At 64.6% G+C, this 13,332-nt stretch overlaps 1 protein-coding gene across 6 annotated transcripts in view; it reads right to left on the reverse strand.

Annotated features, from left to right (window-relative positions):
* Positions 1-1,560: 1,560 nt before the first annotated feature.
* The window catches only part of ADAMTSL2 (ADAMTS like 2), a 36,861-nt gene continuing 25,089 nt past the window's right edge, over positions 1,561-13,332 (reverse strand). For 3 of the 6 annotated variants that reach the window (XM_079925490.1, XM_079925487.1, XM_079925492.1), the window contains 7 exons: positions 10,941-11,067; positions 6,689-6,902; positions 6,370-6,525; positions 5,781-5,951; positions 4,883-5,059; positions 2,526-2,748; positions 1,561-1,777 (listed from right to left, as the gene is read on the reverse strand). In XM_079925490.1, the coding sequence (XP_079781616.1) occupies positions 1,659-1,777; positions 2,526-2,748; positions 4,883-5,059; positions 5,781-5,951; positions 6,370-6,525; positions 6,689-6,902; positions 10,941-11,067 (1,187 nt within the window). In that variant the 3' untranslated portion in view covers positions 1,561-1,658. The remainder of the gene's footprint in view (positions 1,778-2,525; positions 2,749-4,882; positions 5,060-5,780; positions 5,952-6,369; positions 6,526-6,688; positions 6,903-10,940; positions 11,068-13,332) is intronic. The other 3 variants (XM_079925491.1, XM_079925488.1, XM_079925489.1) reach the window with 2 other exon arrangements.

Below are 13,332 nucleotides of genomic sequence, written 5' to 3' on the forward strand. Positions count from 1 at the left end.
TGACAATGATACCGACTCCACGGGGCTCTTGGGGTTAAAGAGGCAGCGCTGGTAACGCACTGGGCACAGACCTTGGCGCACAGGATGCGCACAGAAAGTGCTGGTGGAAAGGAGGATGGGGGAGGAAGGTCACAAGGAGAGAAAAGATGGGGGTGGGGGGAAATGACAGGGCACAACGGTGCGGTGTGTCAGGGAGCCCCAGACCCCTGCAGTGCGGCCACCCACCCCTGCCGGAACTGAGCTGCTGACCTTGAGGGAGCTCACCCCACAGGCCCCGGCGAACCTGGAGAGCCACTCACCCACCTGCAGCCCCCTGGATGCCATCCTAAACACTGTGGTGGACCCCGCTCTGGTCCCAGTTTGGGGACAGGCTGGCCCTGCATCCCGGGGAAGCAGTCAGGTAGCCCCTCGCCTCCCTGCCCCCGTCCCCAAAGACCCTCCCTGCGGCATCCTCGGCCCTGTGCCATGTCGCTGTCCCTCGGCGGGTGGACACCCCCATCGTCCCTTCTCCGCTGTGGCCAAACCAAGGTGCTTTCGGCATCCTCCGCGCCCACCCTCTCCCTGGAAGTTTTCCGTTTCCACACTCCACCCGCCCCCCCACACCCCGCTTTCATCTGGAAGAACTCCCGCGGCTGGACCAGCCTAAACATCACCTCCCCCAGGAAGCCCTCCTGTGTCCCGGCACCCACAAGTCTAGATTAAGTAGCCCTTCTAAGAGGCCCAGAAACAGTAGTGATGGCTATTTCCTGAGCACTCCATGTGGGCCCACACCGCGCCTCCCACCCTGCCTGCCTCACCTCTTCCTCCCGTGGTTCGGGTGAGGGAGTTCCCTTGGGCTCCGCTGTCCCCCAAGCCCCACAGCAGTTGGGAGGTGCGAGATGGGCTCGGTTCGGACTCCAGCGCCCGAGTCCTGATGCCCCTGAGACCCCTCCCCGCAGGCCACCCACTCTTTCTGTCACCTTCTGTCCACTCTCCCCTGTCATCTCCTCAGGGAGACGCTGCAGCCCGGCCCCCAGCCCCACCTGGTCCCAGACCTGAGGCCGCAGCAGAGCCTTCTGAATGGGCGAGCTAGACCGCGGCCCCAGCTCCCGAAGCCTCACGGCCACCCCACCCCGCCTGGCAGACCCCGGAGACCCCAAGATGCCGCCATAAATAGGACCACTTTATTAACGTACAGAGAGCGCCGACGGGCGACAGCACAGCCGTGTGCTGCGAGAAAAACGCCTCTTCCCAGGTGTAAAGTGCGGTGGGTCCCTCCGCGCCAAGAGCTTCGTATCAGGGAGGCGAGCGATGCTACGTCGTGAGATTAAAATTCCTCCGGAAGGAGTCACCTAGACAGCATCAGGATCCCAGGCGCCCCGTCTCCCTGGCTGCCCATCCCCCTCTCCTCACCCCCACAGCCCTGGAGGGACAGAGGATGTTCCCAGGCCCCCGGGTGGGAGCCACAAACGCGCCAGTCCTCCCGGCTCTGTCCTGGGAGGGCCGACGGGCGCGCTCGGGGGTTGGGGGGCAGGGGAGGGGCTCTCCTGCCCGGGGAGAGAGCAGGGGCTCAGTGTCACGTCTTCACAGCCGGGGCGCCCTGCAGGGAGGGTGTCCGTGGAGGGGCTGCTGCGGCCCCAGGGATGGGGTGCTCGGTCTCTGAGGAGCGGCCGCCGGGCCTAGGAGTGGGGGGGCCGGCAGGAGCGACAGCATGCCTTGCTGTAGTACCAGTGGCCGCAGAGGTTCACCTTGATGGCCAGGGCGCAGTTGGTGCCCGGCTGGTCCTGGCAGCTGTCGTCTGGGGAGGGGACACGGCGGGGGGCATAGGGCATCAGGAGGCGGTCAGGGGTGACGGCCCCACCCCACCGCCTCCTCTCCTTGAGCTCTACCTCTGCCACTGCTTCCCTGCCTCCGTCCCACTCCAGGGATGTCACAGACCCCACCAACTGATGTGAACGGTGCACAGGGAAGGGTAATGCCCAGGGCCCAGGATCTGGAAGAGCCACTGATCTCACCCCTGGAGGCCTGAACCTACCCGGGAGGCCCACAGGTGCCCCTTCCACTCAGTAGGTCCACAGCAGAGCTCATCACCCGGCCCTGGTGCCCCCTCGGAGCCTAGTACCCTCACGCATCTTCCAGGTGCCCGAGCCAGAGACCCTGCTTCAGCCCCTCGCCTCCCGGCTCCTGCGTGCCCAGCTCGGGGGCGCTCTGGCTAAGTCTTCCTGGCTCCCTGGTCCCCTGCCCCACAGCTGCCCTCCCATCTTCTGAAGCCGGACGCTGTCTCCAAAGTGCAGGTCTTGGCATGGCTCCTGGGGACCCCAAGCTCCAGTCAGCTCTCACCTGCCGCCCTTCCCACCCTCACCTCCCAGCCTGGGCTCAGCCACTCCAGGAGGAACCTTCACTCCCCAACACGCATTGGTCCCTGTAGCCACTAGGCCCTCCCGGTCACCCTGGCCGATGCCTGCTCATCCCGCAGGCCCTGGCGCAGCCCAGCCTCTGCTCTCCCGGGAAAGCCCCTGCCCCGCCCTCAGCCTCTTCCCCCTCACCTGGGGGCTCCGTGGGGCAAGGCTGCAGGTCACAGGCCTGTCTGCCAACGGGCTTCACCAGCGGGTCGCAGCCCCGGACGATGTCGGTGCCTTGGTAGCACTTCACGTCTCGCATCCGCACTCCCACCCCGCAGGTCTTGGTGCACTGGTCGGGGAGAGATGGCATGGCCCAAGCCCCCACCGGCGGGGCGAGGGCTCTGGCCAGAGGTGGGGGATCCCACCCCTGTCACGACACGGGACACGTGGAAGGGCACTGGCTGGCAGCCAGGAGACGCTAATGCTCGTCCCCCCTCCCCCGGGGCCGCTGAGTTTCCCCGTCTGCACCGTGAGGGTGTGGCCATCTCCTCTCTCAACTGTCCCCCCCCACCCCCGGCCGGTGGGTCCTTCGGCTGTAGCTTTCCTGGGTCCTATGCTACCGAATGCTCAGGACACACAGGGCCACGGCCCAGGGAGAGTGCTGGTTTCCCACGCCAGTAACAAGCTGTGTTTGTGGTGGACCAATTACGTGTACCTTCCAAAGCCACCGCCTCACCGGCTCCCAGAGTCCAGATGTTCCCCTTGGAAAACCCCGCTGAGCTACCCAAACACCAGGGCCATCTGCTGAGCCCAGTTACCCCGCCGTCCTCTTGCCAAGATCCTACAGGCGGTGGCTCCCTCTGGCTGCCCCGATGTGGGTGACCCCACGTCCCCCAGGCACGTCTGGGACCCGAGCCCTCGGTTTCCCGAGTGGGGTCTGGGGTGGGAGGCCCTGGCCCTGGGCCCACCCTCTGGTTCTGTTTGCAGAGGCACAGGGAGGGCTGCCTGCCCAATGCCCGCTCCCAGCCTGGCGGGGGGCTGGCCCAGTCTGGAGGTACCAAGCACAGACAACAGTCAGCCTTGGATGGGTGCCCTGAGGAACCTCTGGCTGTCCCTCGGCCCCTGAGTAGATGGGACAGCTGGGAGGATGCACTCTTTCTAAGCCCCTATCCCGGGAAGGGGAAGCCACAGGGGAAGCAGACACCACCCCAACCAGGGACAAAAGGACAGAGGTCCACGTCCCCACGGGCCGCTCACCCCTTGCCCACCCACCATCATCAGGGCAACACAGGGGCGCCCCTCCCCCAATGCTCCCAGGCTCCTGTGCAAAGACCACCGTGGGCCTCCCTACTTGCGCCCTCCTGGGAGCTACAGCACCACCAAGTGCAGGGGGGACTTGGGGCACAGGACTGGTGATGCTGCTGTAAGGAGACATCAGGGAGACGGTATGAATCTGTAAGAACCCAAGTCTAGACACAGCCGCCCCTGTGCTGTAAGAAAGGTTGAAGGATGCTGACGACCCCCGGGTGCCCTGGGATCCTGCCGGGAGGCCTCCACAGGGAAGGAAAGGGGCCAGGAGAGAAAAGGCAGAAGCTAAAGGACCCCCTTTGCTCGGCCAGGGAACTGGGGCGGGGTGGGGTCTGCGGACCAGGGCTGCTCTCCCGGCTCAGCCCAGCCCCACGCGCCTCAGGGCCCGCCCTGCCCTGCTCTCATTAGGACGGGCCGGCTCAGGGCCTCCCTTCACTCTGCACAGCTCTCGGCCCGCCCGGAGCAGCGTCCAATGTCTGCTCACGCCCCAGGAGCTGGGGGTCAGCTCTCTCTCTGAACTTGGGTTTATTCCCCCGTGGGATGGGAAGAGGAGCCCCCTCCCGGGGTGCTGTTGGGCGGAGGAAAGGAGCCCGTCTGGCAAAGTGCTGGGACCGGCCCACCCACAGGGGCCTCGGGGCCTGGGAGGTGAGGGTTCTGCTTCCGGCTGTAGAGAGCAGAGAGATCTCGGCTCCAAGCCACCCGCCAGCCTGAGGCCGAGGAGCCCGCAGGGCCGTGGAGGGGCCAGGCCTGTGTCAGGGCAGCGGCGGCCATTCCTCTGGCTTCCCTCTGCCCACAGTGCACATGTCCTGCCATCCCCTCCGCCTCTCCAGTCCTGTGTCCCTCCTGCCTTGACTCTGGCTCCCGGGACCGAGGCCATATCTGAGTCAGCCCCACACAGTCCCGGTACCCACCTGGGGTCTGTCTGCCCCGTGTTGGGTGTCAGGAACACGTGCTGTCAAATGCACGACTCAAAGGCTACAGTGCAAGGCCGGAAGTGACCTGGGCCCCAAAACGGCCCAGGACGAGCATGGCAGGGATCCCAGAGGTGAGATCCAAGAGGACTTCCTGGAGGAGGTGGCTCTTGCACCAGCTGACTTGGTAGCACTGACAATCTTTCCAGGGGTGAAAAGCCCTGATGGAGGCTGAGGGGGGGACATGAGGGGCACTTGGGGCGAGAGAGGAGGTACTTTGGCAGGACCAGAACTCAGGCCTGGCCTCAGGTGACCTCAGCGGGGGGCCAGCCAGGCGCTTACCTCAGACCAGGGGCTGGTGTACCACTTGAAGCAGGGCCTCTCGAAGCACGTGCTCTCCTCCGGGGGCTTCTTGGCCAGGCCGCACTCGGGGCCGTTGCGCGTCTGCGGCTTCCCGTTGGCCAGCTCCATGCACAGTACCAGCCTCTTTTTCACACCTCGGCCACAGGTGGTGTTGCACTGAGGCAGGGTGACAGACGGGGCCGGGTCAGGGGTCAAGGGCCAGAGGCCACGAGGACCAGAACACAGAGCCCAGAGCCAGGCCAGTGGTAATGTCTCGGTCAATAGCAAGCGGGTGAAAACGCTTAGGTCGACGGCAAGTTGGCCGAGAACTCTCCGGTCGATAACCACGTGGCCCCAGACAGATCTAATGACAAGCAATTTAGCATAAAACCATCTGCTGTGAAACAAAATGGTTAACGGCCATCCGACCTCAGATGATTTAGCTCATCGTGATCTGCCTGAAGCGAGTAGTTGACAGCAGTGCGGTTGAGAACAATTCGTCTGAAATTGTAAGTTGGTGACCTTGGCAGGTCTAGGGGTCGTGAGAACAAAGGGATGTACAGGGCCCACGAGCCAAGAGCGAGTACAGCAGAAGGACCCCAAACCCTGGGTTTCCATCTTTCGGGAACATGGGGTCATGGGAACTATACCAGCCCTGCATGCCTCGTTGAACATTTGCTATTTAGATTTGGGAAGTTTTAAGAGGTTTTCTTACTTTTTTGTTTTTTTCTCTTTCAAATGGATGTTTAGTGAATTGTGTGAATTAGGATGCACTTGGTCCTAATGTCCAATTAGTTCCTCGTCTGACCAGTCCGTCGTTCTGGCCGCCTGGCTCTCGGCCAAATGCTCTCCCAGACGGAGGGGGCCCTGCCACCCGGCTCGGGCGCGGGGCACTCACCCGTTCCCAGTCCTGGGCCAGCCAGTGGGCGGGGCAGTTCTTGTCCCCGCAGGGGTGGATGGCCAGAGGCTTGGCCTCCATCTGGCACTGAGACTCGGGCACCACCCGTCCGTCGCTGGTCTTGCAGTACACGTGTCTGATCATGCGGCCCTGCCCGCAGCTCCCACTGCACTGCAAGGGGACACCCGGGGTTAGAGGCAGAGCCCCCTCCCAGGTCCCCCAGACATCATTCCCAAGAGAGGAGAACAGCTGGGGGGAGGGGAGGGGTTGCCATGGTAACCATGTTTTAAATAACAGTTTCTGTTCTAATGACAGAAAGATTGCATGCCCATTGAAAAACACACAGAGAAAAGCACGCCTAAGACACCTGAAAAGCTCATCTGTACACCCAGCACTCAGAGGGGACCCCAGTGAGCACCTGAATGTCTCATCCAGGCAAGAGGCAAGAGAGACAGACACACAGACAGACAGGGAGCTTATAAAAGGGCATCGGGATGTGACCACTTGTTTTGGGATAAAGGTTTTGATTCCTCGTAATCGCGCGGGGACACCCTCTGAGCGCCGCCCCCCACTGCCCGCCCGCCCTCACCGGCCCCCAGTCGGAGACTGTCCACTGGCGGTCGCAAGGAGGGCCCGTGCAGTCCTTCTCCCCCACAGGCCTGGTGTTGGGGTCACACAGTGTCTCATCCTCCGAGCAGCGGATGTCCCTGGTCACCACGCTGCGTTCCCCACACTTGGCCGTGCACTGCGGGGAAGCCGGGGTGAGGGCGGGGCCGCGGCTGCTAGAGTCGCAGCGCAAGGGCCCTGCGCCAGGCCCCCAGCGCCCCAACCCCCGACACACCCCCAGCGCCCCACCCCCCGACACCCCCACCTCCCAGCCTGGCCCGGCTCGCTCTGCGCATGCGCACCTCTGACCACTCAGACATCTCCCACTGCGGCCCGCAGGCCGGGTTCCGGCACGTCTTGCGCTCCTCGGGCCGCACGGCTTCGGCCGCCTCGCACAGGTCACTGTACACGGAGCTGTCGAAGCCGGGCGAGAGCATCTTCCAGCAGCGCACGATGCGGAACTGGTAGCCCTCGCCGCAGGTGCGCGAGCACTCGCTCCAGCTGCTAGTCTCCCACCTGCCTCGGGACGGGCACGGCCTTCAGCGACCCCCACCCTCCTCCCGCTGGCCGGGACCCCACGGCCCAGCTCCTCCTTCCCTCGTGGGGTCCAAATCCACCACGGGCTGTCAGACAGGAAGCTGGCCAGGCCCCACAGGGAAGCTGTTGCCGTGGCGACCCCCGCCTCCCCCGCTGTAGGAAACACCTGGGTAGGGTGGTGAGTGGGCACCCGAGCCTGCACGTGGCCGGCTTGCCCAGGAGCCCTTGTAGGCTCCACCTGCTCTCAACTCCAGACCACCTCCAGCCACTTCAGGGAAACAAAGTCCCGGCCTTGTTGCTTTGCTGACGCTGCTCCCTCCTCCCAGAGTGCCTTCCCCTCCTGCCACTGCCGCCCTTCTTCCTCCAACTGGGGATCCTGCCTCAGTGTCCTGGAGCCCCGAGCCCCACCATGGGGGCTCTCTCTGAGGGGAAGAGCAGACCCCCCCCCCCCATGGCTGCGCACTCAGCTTCTCACAAAGGAGCAAACGCACAGGGAGTAGAGGCCCCAGGATGGAGCAGAGGCCCCAGGATGCCGCAGAGGCCCCGGGATGGAGCAGAGGCCCCGGGATGCAGCAGAGGCCCCGGGATGGAGCAGAGGCCCCGGGATGCAGCAGAGGCCCAGGGATGCAGCAGAGGCCCCGGGATGGAGCAGGGACCCCGGGATGCAGCAGAGGCCCCGGGATGGAGCAGAGGCCCCGGGATGGAGCAGGGACCCCGGGATGCAGCAGAGGCCCCGGGATGGAGCAGAGGCCCCGGGATGCAGCAGAGGCCTTACGATGGAGCAGAGGCCCCGGGATGCAGCAGAGGCCCCGGGATGGAGCAGAGGCCCCGGGATGCAGCAGAGGCCCCGGGATGGAGCAGAGGCCCCGGGATGCAGCAGAGGCCCCGGGATGCAGCAGAGGCCCCGGGATGCAGCAGAGGCCCCGGGATGCAGCAGAGGCCCCGGGATGCAGCAGAGGCCCCGGGATGGAGCAGAGGCCCCGGGATGCAGCAGAGGCCCCGGGATGGAGCAGAAGCCCCGGGATGGAGCAGAGGCCCCGGGATACAGCAGAGGCCCCGGGATGGAGCAGAGGCCCCGGGATGGAGCAGAGGCCCCGGGATGCAGCAGAGGCCCAGGGATGGAGCAGAGGCCCCGGGATGCAGCAGAGGCCCCGGGATGCAGCAGAGGCCCCGGGATGGAGCAGAGGCCCCGGGATACAGCAGAGGCCCCAGGATGCAGCAGAGGCCCCGGGATGGAGCAGAGGCCCCGGGATGCAGCAGAGGCCCAGGGATGGAGCAGAGGCCCCGGGATGCAGCAGAGGCCCCGGGATGCAGCAGAGGCCCCGGGATGGAGCAGAGGCCCCGGGATGCAGCAGAGGCCTTACGATGGAGCAGAGGCCCCGGGATGCAGCAGAGGCCTTACGATGGAGCAGAGGCCCCGGGATGCAGCAGAGGCCCCGCGATGCAGCAGAGGCCCCGGGATGAAGCAGAGTCCCAGGGATGGAGCAGAGGCCCCGGGATGGAGCAGAGGCCCCGGGATGCAGCAGAGGCCCCGGGATGCAGCAGAGGCCTCACGATGGAGCAGAGGCCCCGGGATGCAGCAGAGGCCCCGGGATGCAACAGAGGCCCCGGGATGCAGCAGAGGCCCCGGGATGGAGCAGAGGCCCCGGGATGGAGCAGAGGCCCCGGGATGGAGCAGAGGCCCCGGGATGCAGAGGCCTCGGGATGCAGCAGAGGCCCCGGGGTGGAGCAGAGGCCCCGGGATGCAGAGGCCTCGGGATGCAGCAGAGGCCCCGGGATGCAGCAGAGGCCCCGGGATGGAGCAGAGGCCCCGGGATGCAGCAGAGGCCCCGGGATGGAGCAGAGGCCCCGGGATGCAGCAGAGGCCCAGGGATGGAGCAGAGGCCCCGGGATGGAGCAGAGGCCCCGGGATGCAGCAGAGGCCCCGGGATGGAGCAGAGGCCCCGGGATGGAGTAGAGGCCCCGGGATGCAGCAGAGGCCTTACGATGGAGCAGAGGCCCCGGGATGCAGCAGAGGACTTACGATGGAGCAGAGGCCCCGGGATGCAGCAGAGGCCCCGGGATGAAGCAGAGGCCTCACGATGGAGCAGAGGCCCCAGGATGGAGCATAGGCCCCGGGATGCAGCAGAGGCCCCGGGATGCAGCAGAGGCCCCGGGATGCAACAGAGGCCCCGGGATGCAGCAGAGGCCCCGGGATGGAGCAGAGGCCCCGGGATGCAGAGGCCTCGGGATGCAGCAGAGGCCCCGGGGTGGAGCAGAGGCCCCGGGATGGAGCAGAGGCCCCGGGATGGAGCAGAGGCCCCGGGATGCAGAGGCCTCGGGATGCAGCAGAGGCCCCGGGGTGGAGCAGAGGCCCCGGGATGCAGAGGCCCCGGGATGCAGCAGAGGCCCCGGGATGCAGCAGAGGCCCCGGGGTGGAGCAGAGGCCCCGGGGTGCAGCAGAGGCCCCGGGATGGAGCAGAGGCCCCGGGATGGAGCAGAGGCCCCGGGATGGAGCAGAGGCCCCAGGATGGAGCAGAGGCCCCAGGATGGAGCAGAGGCCCCGGGATGCAGCAGAGGCCCCGGGATGGAGCAGAGGCTCCGGGATGCAGCAGAGGCCCCGGGATGGAGCAGAGGCCCCGGGATGCAGCAGAGGCCCAGGGATATAGCATAGGCCCCGGGATTCAGCAGAGGCCCCGGGATGGAGCAGAGGCCCCGGGATGCAGCAGAGGCTCCGGGATGCAGCAGAGGCCCCGGGATGCAGCAGAGGCCCCGGGATGCAGCAGAGGCCCAGGGATATAGCATAGGCCCCGGGATGCAGCAGAGGCCCAGGGATGGAGCAGAGGCCCCGGGATGCAGCAGAGGCTCCGGGATGCAGCAGAGGCCCCGGGATGGAGCAGAGGCCCCGGGATGCAGCAGAGGCCCAGGGATGGAGCAGAGGCCCCGGGATGCAGCAGAGGCCCCGGGATGCAGCAGAGGTCTCACGATGGAGCAGAGGCCCCGGGATGCAGCAGAGGCCCCGGGATGCAGCAGAGGCCCCGAGATGCAGCAGAGGCCCCGGGATGGAGCAGAGGCCCAGGGATGGAGCAGAGGCCCCGGGATGGAGCAGAGGCCCCGTGATGCAGCAGAGGCCCCGGGATGGAGCAGAGGCCCCGGGATGGAGCAGAGGCCCCGGGATGCAGCAGAGGCCCCGGGATGGAGCAGAGGCCCCGGGATGGAGCAGAGGCCCAGGGATGGAGCAGAGGCCCCGGGATGGAGCAGAGGCCCCGGGATGGAGCAGAGGCCCCGGGATACAGCAGAGGCCCCGGGATGGAGCAGAGGCCCCGGGATGCAGCAGAGGCCCCGGGATGGAGCAGAGGCCCCGGGATACAGCAGAGGACCCGGGATGGAGCAGAGGCCCCGGGATGCAGCAGAGGCCCCGGGATGGAGCAGAGGCCCCGGGATGGAGCAGAGGCCCCGGGATGCAGAGGCCAGAAGAAAAGAGGGTGTGAATCTGCGTCAGAGAGCGGGATGCACTTGGCCTCCAAGGCTGGGCACCCTTGGGCTCATCTTGGGACCACCATGATCATGACCAGAAAGAGGACATGCTTGGGGCTCAGCCTCGGACCATCTGTGAGGCAGGACAGGAGGCCTGGGGGGCTAGGAAGATGGGGCCTCCCCCACAGCCTGGACACCCATCAGCCTGGAATTTCGGGAATAATCCCTTTGGGCTTCTCAAAATTCTAGATGCACCGAGTAGCCCTGGGGGCGGCAGGAGCAAAGAGTCACGTTCAGAATGGTTCTCAGCCTGCGGTGGGAGTCACTGACTGAGCGCCCCTGTGTGCAAGGCACAGTGACAGATTTTACCGCAAAACGTGGGAAATGACGCAGGGACCGACAGTAGGCCAGTGCAGCCCCCCTCGCAGGCCTGCGGCCCGCCTGGGTGACAGAGCAAGGTGCAGACTCCCGCCCCTCCCGCAGGCAGGGGCAAAGCAGAGCCCCAGGCCCCCGCCTCCCGCCCCACACACACACCCTGCTCGGGGCCTGGGTGGCAGGTACCTGGGCTGGCACTCCCTCCCTGCACAGAACTCCTGGACAGGCTCGGGCCGGGTCAGGGCGTCGCAGTAGCTGTCGTCCACCTCGATGCCATCATAGCGGACGCACATGGCATACGTCGACATGACCCCTGGGTTCAGGACAAGGGAGGGGCCAGGTGAGCCAACTGTGAGCACCTTGGTGACCGGCAGACAGGCCATGTGACCATGGGCAAGTCACCCGACCACTCAGCACTTCCCGGTTTAAATCGGGGATAGTGACAGTTACCAGCTGACAGGTCTGCAGGTGGAGCCCAGCGAGGACGGCTTTGTGGATCTGAACTCTCTCCCCGTCCATGTCCCGTGGCCTGACCTCTTCTTTTTGCACCCTTACCCCATCCAGCCCAGGCTGGGCGCCCAGTTTATGTGTCACAAACCCTGGGTTTTAAATAAACTCAGACTGGCCCTTACAGAGGCCCAGAGGCAAAGCCAGCCAAGTGTCGCTCATTTTCATTCATTCAACAACTACCCATCCATGGATGGATGGATGGATGGACGGACGGACGGATGGATGGATGGATGGGTGGGTGGATGGGTGGGTGGGTGTATGGGTGGATGGATGGGTGGGTAGATGGGTGGGTGGATGGATGGGTGGGTGGGTGGATGGATGGATGGATGGATGGATGGATGGGTGGGTGGATGGGTGGGTGGGTGGATGGGTGGATGGATGGGTGGGTAGATGGGTGGGTGGATGGATGGGTGGGTGGGTGGATGGATGGATGGATGGATGGATGGATGGGTGGGTGGATGGGTGGGTGGGTGGATGGGTGGATGGATGGATGGATGGGTGGATGGGTGGATGGTGGGTAGATGGGTGGGTGGATGGATGGATGGATGGATGGATGGGTGGGTGGACGGGTGGGTGGATGGATGGATGGATGGATGGGTGGATGGTGGGTAGATGGGTGGGTGGATGGATGGATGGGTGGATGGGTGGGTGGATGGATGGATGGATGGATGGATGGGTGGGTGGATGGATGGGTGAATGGATGGATAATCTAACCATTCCAGCCCTTTGCAGACTCCTCAGATGTTATATTAGATCTTCAGATCCTCCCTGCCCTTCCATGGCACGCCCTAGTCCTTATCAAACTCCCTCTTAAACTTTCTTTAATCATTATTGTGATTAAATACCTGGTACTCTATCAATCCCATCGGGGGACAGTATGTAAAGGGCCAGCCCTCAACTAAAATTATTAATTCCTTGACCCCCAGCTCCACCTTCTGCTTCTCTGGTCTTCCTCCCCTGCACCCCGTGCTCGGTACCGAGCTGGCACATGGGCCAAAGTCACTACACAGTGGGTGGGTCCCTGCCAAAGAGCCAGGATGACTCAGGGAGAGTGTTAACATGGGGTTAACATTAGTGAAGTCCCCAGGTGAGGTTAGGGTTTGTGGTGGTTGTTATTACTGGTGTGTGTGTGTCTGTGTGTGAGTGTGTGTGTGTGTGTGTGTGTGTGTGAGAGAGAGAGAGAGAGAGAGAGAGAGAGAGGGACCCAGCCTTCCTGAATGATGGAGGGAACGGAACCCTCCTCACTGGGGTCACCCTTCCCCCAGAGGGAAATTGATTTCCCCGTAAACCAAGGGCCCCAGCCACCTTGCGCTCCCTTCCCAGCGGCGCGTGTCTGAAAGCCGGCGGCTCCTGCCTCTCCAAGCCCCAGCCCTGGACGGAACGAAACAGCCTGGGAAGCAGCCCACGTGGGGATTTTTTCTTTTTTTCCGTAAGGGCCGAGCCAGGTTGCAATCACTGGTGCCTCTCCGCCAGCGCTGGGCTGTGTCGTCTTTCGCCGTCGCTGAGGGGGAGACTGGCTTCCTGGCCAGGTCTGTTCAGAGTGTTCCAGGCCTCAGAGACACCAGCTCTGGGGCCCAGGGAGGTCCAAGTTTAGGGACTTGCAGACCCTCGGCAAGTGCCTGATTATTCATTCCCTCCTCGTCATCGAGTGGAAACACAGCAGGTCCTGATCAAGAGAGACGGGAATGCTGGTCCCAGCCCAGTCTCTCGCTGGTGGGGTGGGGGTGACGTGAGCGCTGTCAGACTCTCTGGGCCGCAGCGTGCTGCTCAGAGGAGCCCCCCAGGGACGCGGGGCAGTCAGAGCGCCAGTCGTCCGGACACCCACCTCCCTACATCAGTCTTGAACGCGGTGCTGTTCAAACCTTCTTACTGAGCCCTTTCAGACCGAGCCCTTCCTCTCAATGAAAGGCGCAGAGAAGCCCGACACCCGGCTGGGTGGGCCTGCTCTGCCTGAGGTGCGTGAGCGCGGGGCCCGCCCGCTCCACTCCCCTCAGCCTGCGCCCAGGAGGTGCCAAGAACAGCTGGAAATCATCACTTGAGGCTCCAGCTAAGAGTCCAAACCGATTCA

This window comes from Stenella coeruleoalba (assembly GCF_951394435.1).
Source record: "Stenella coeruleoalba genome assembly, chromosome: 7".
Taxonomy (NCBI): Eukaryota; Metazoa; Chordata; class Mammalia; order Artiodactyla; family Delphinidae; genus Stenella; species Stenella coeruleoalba.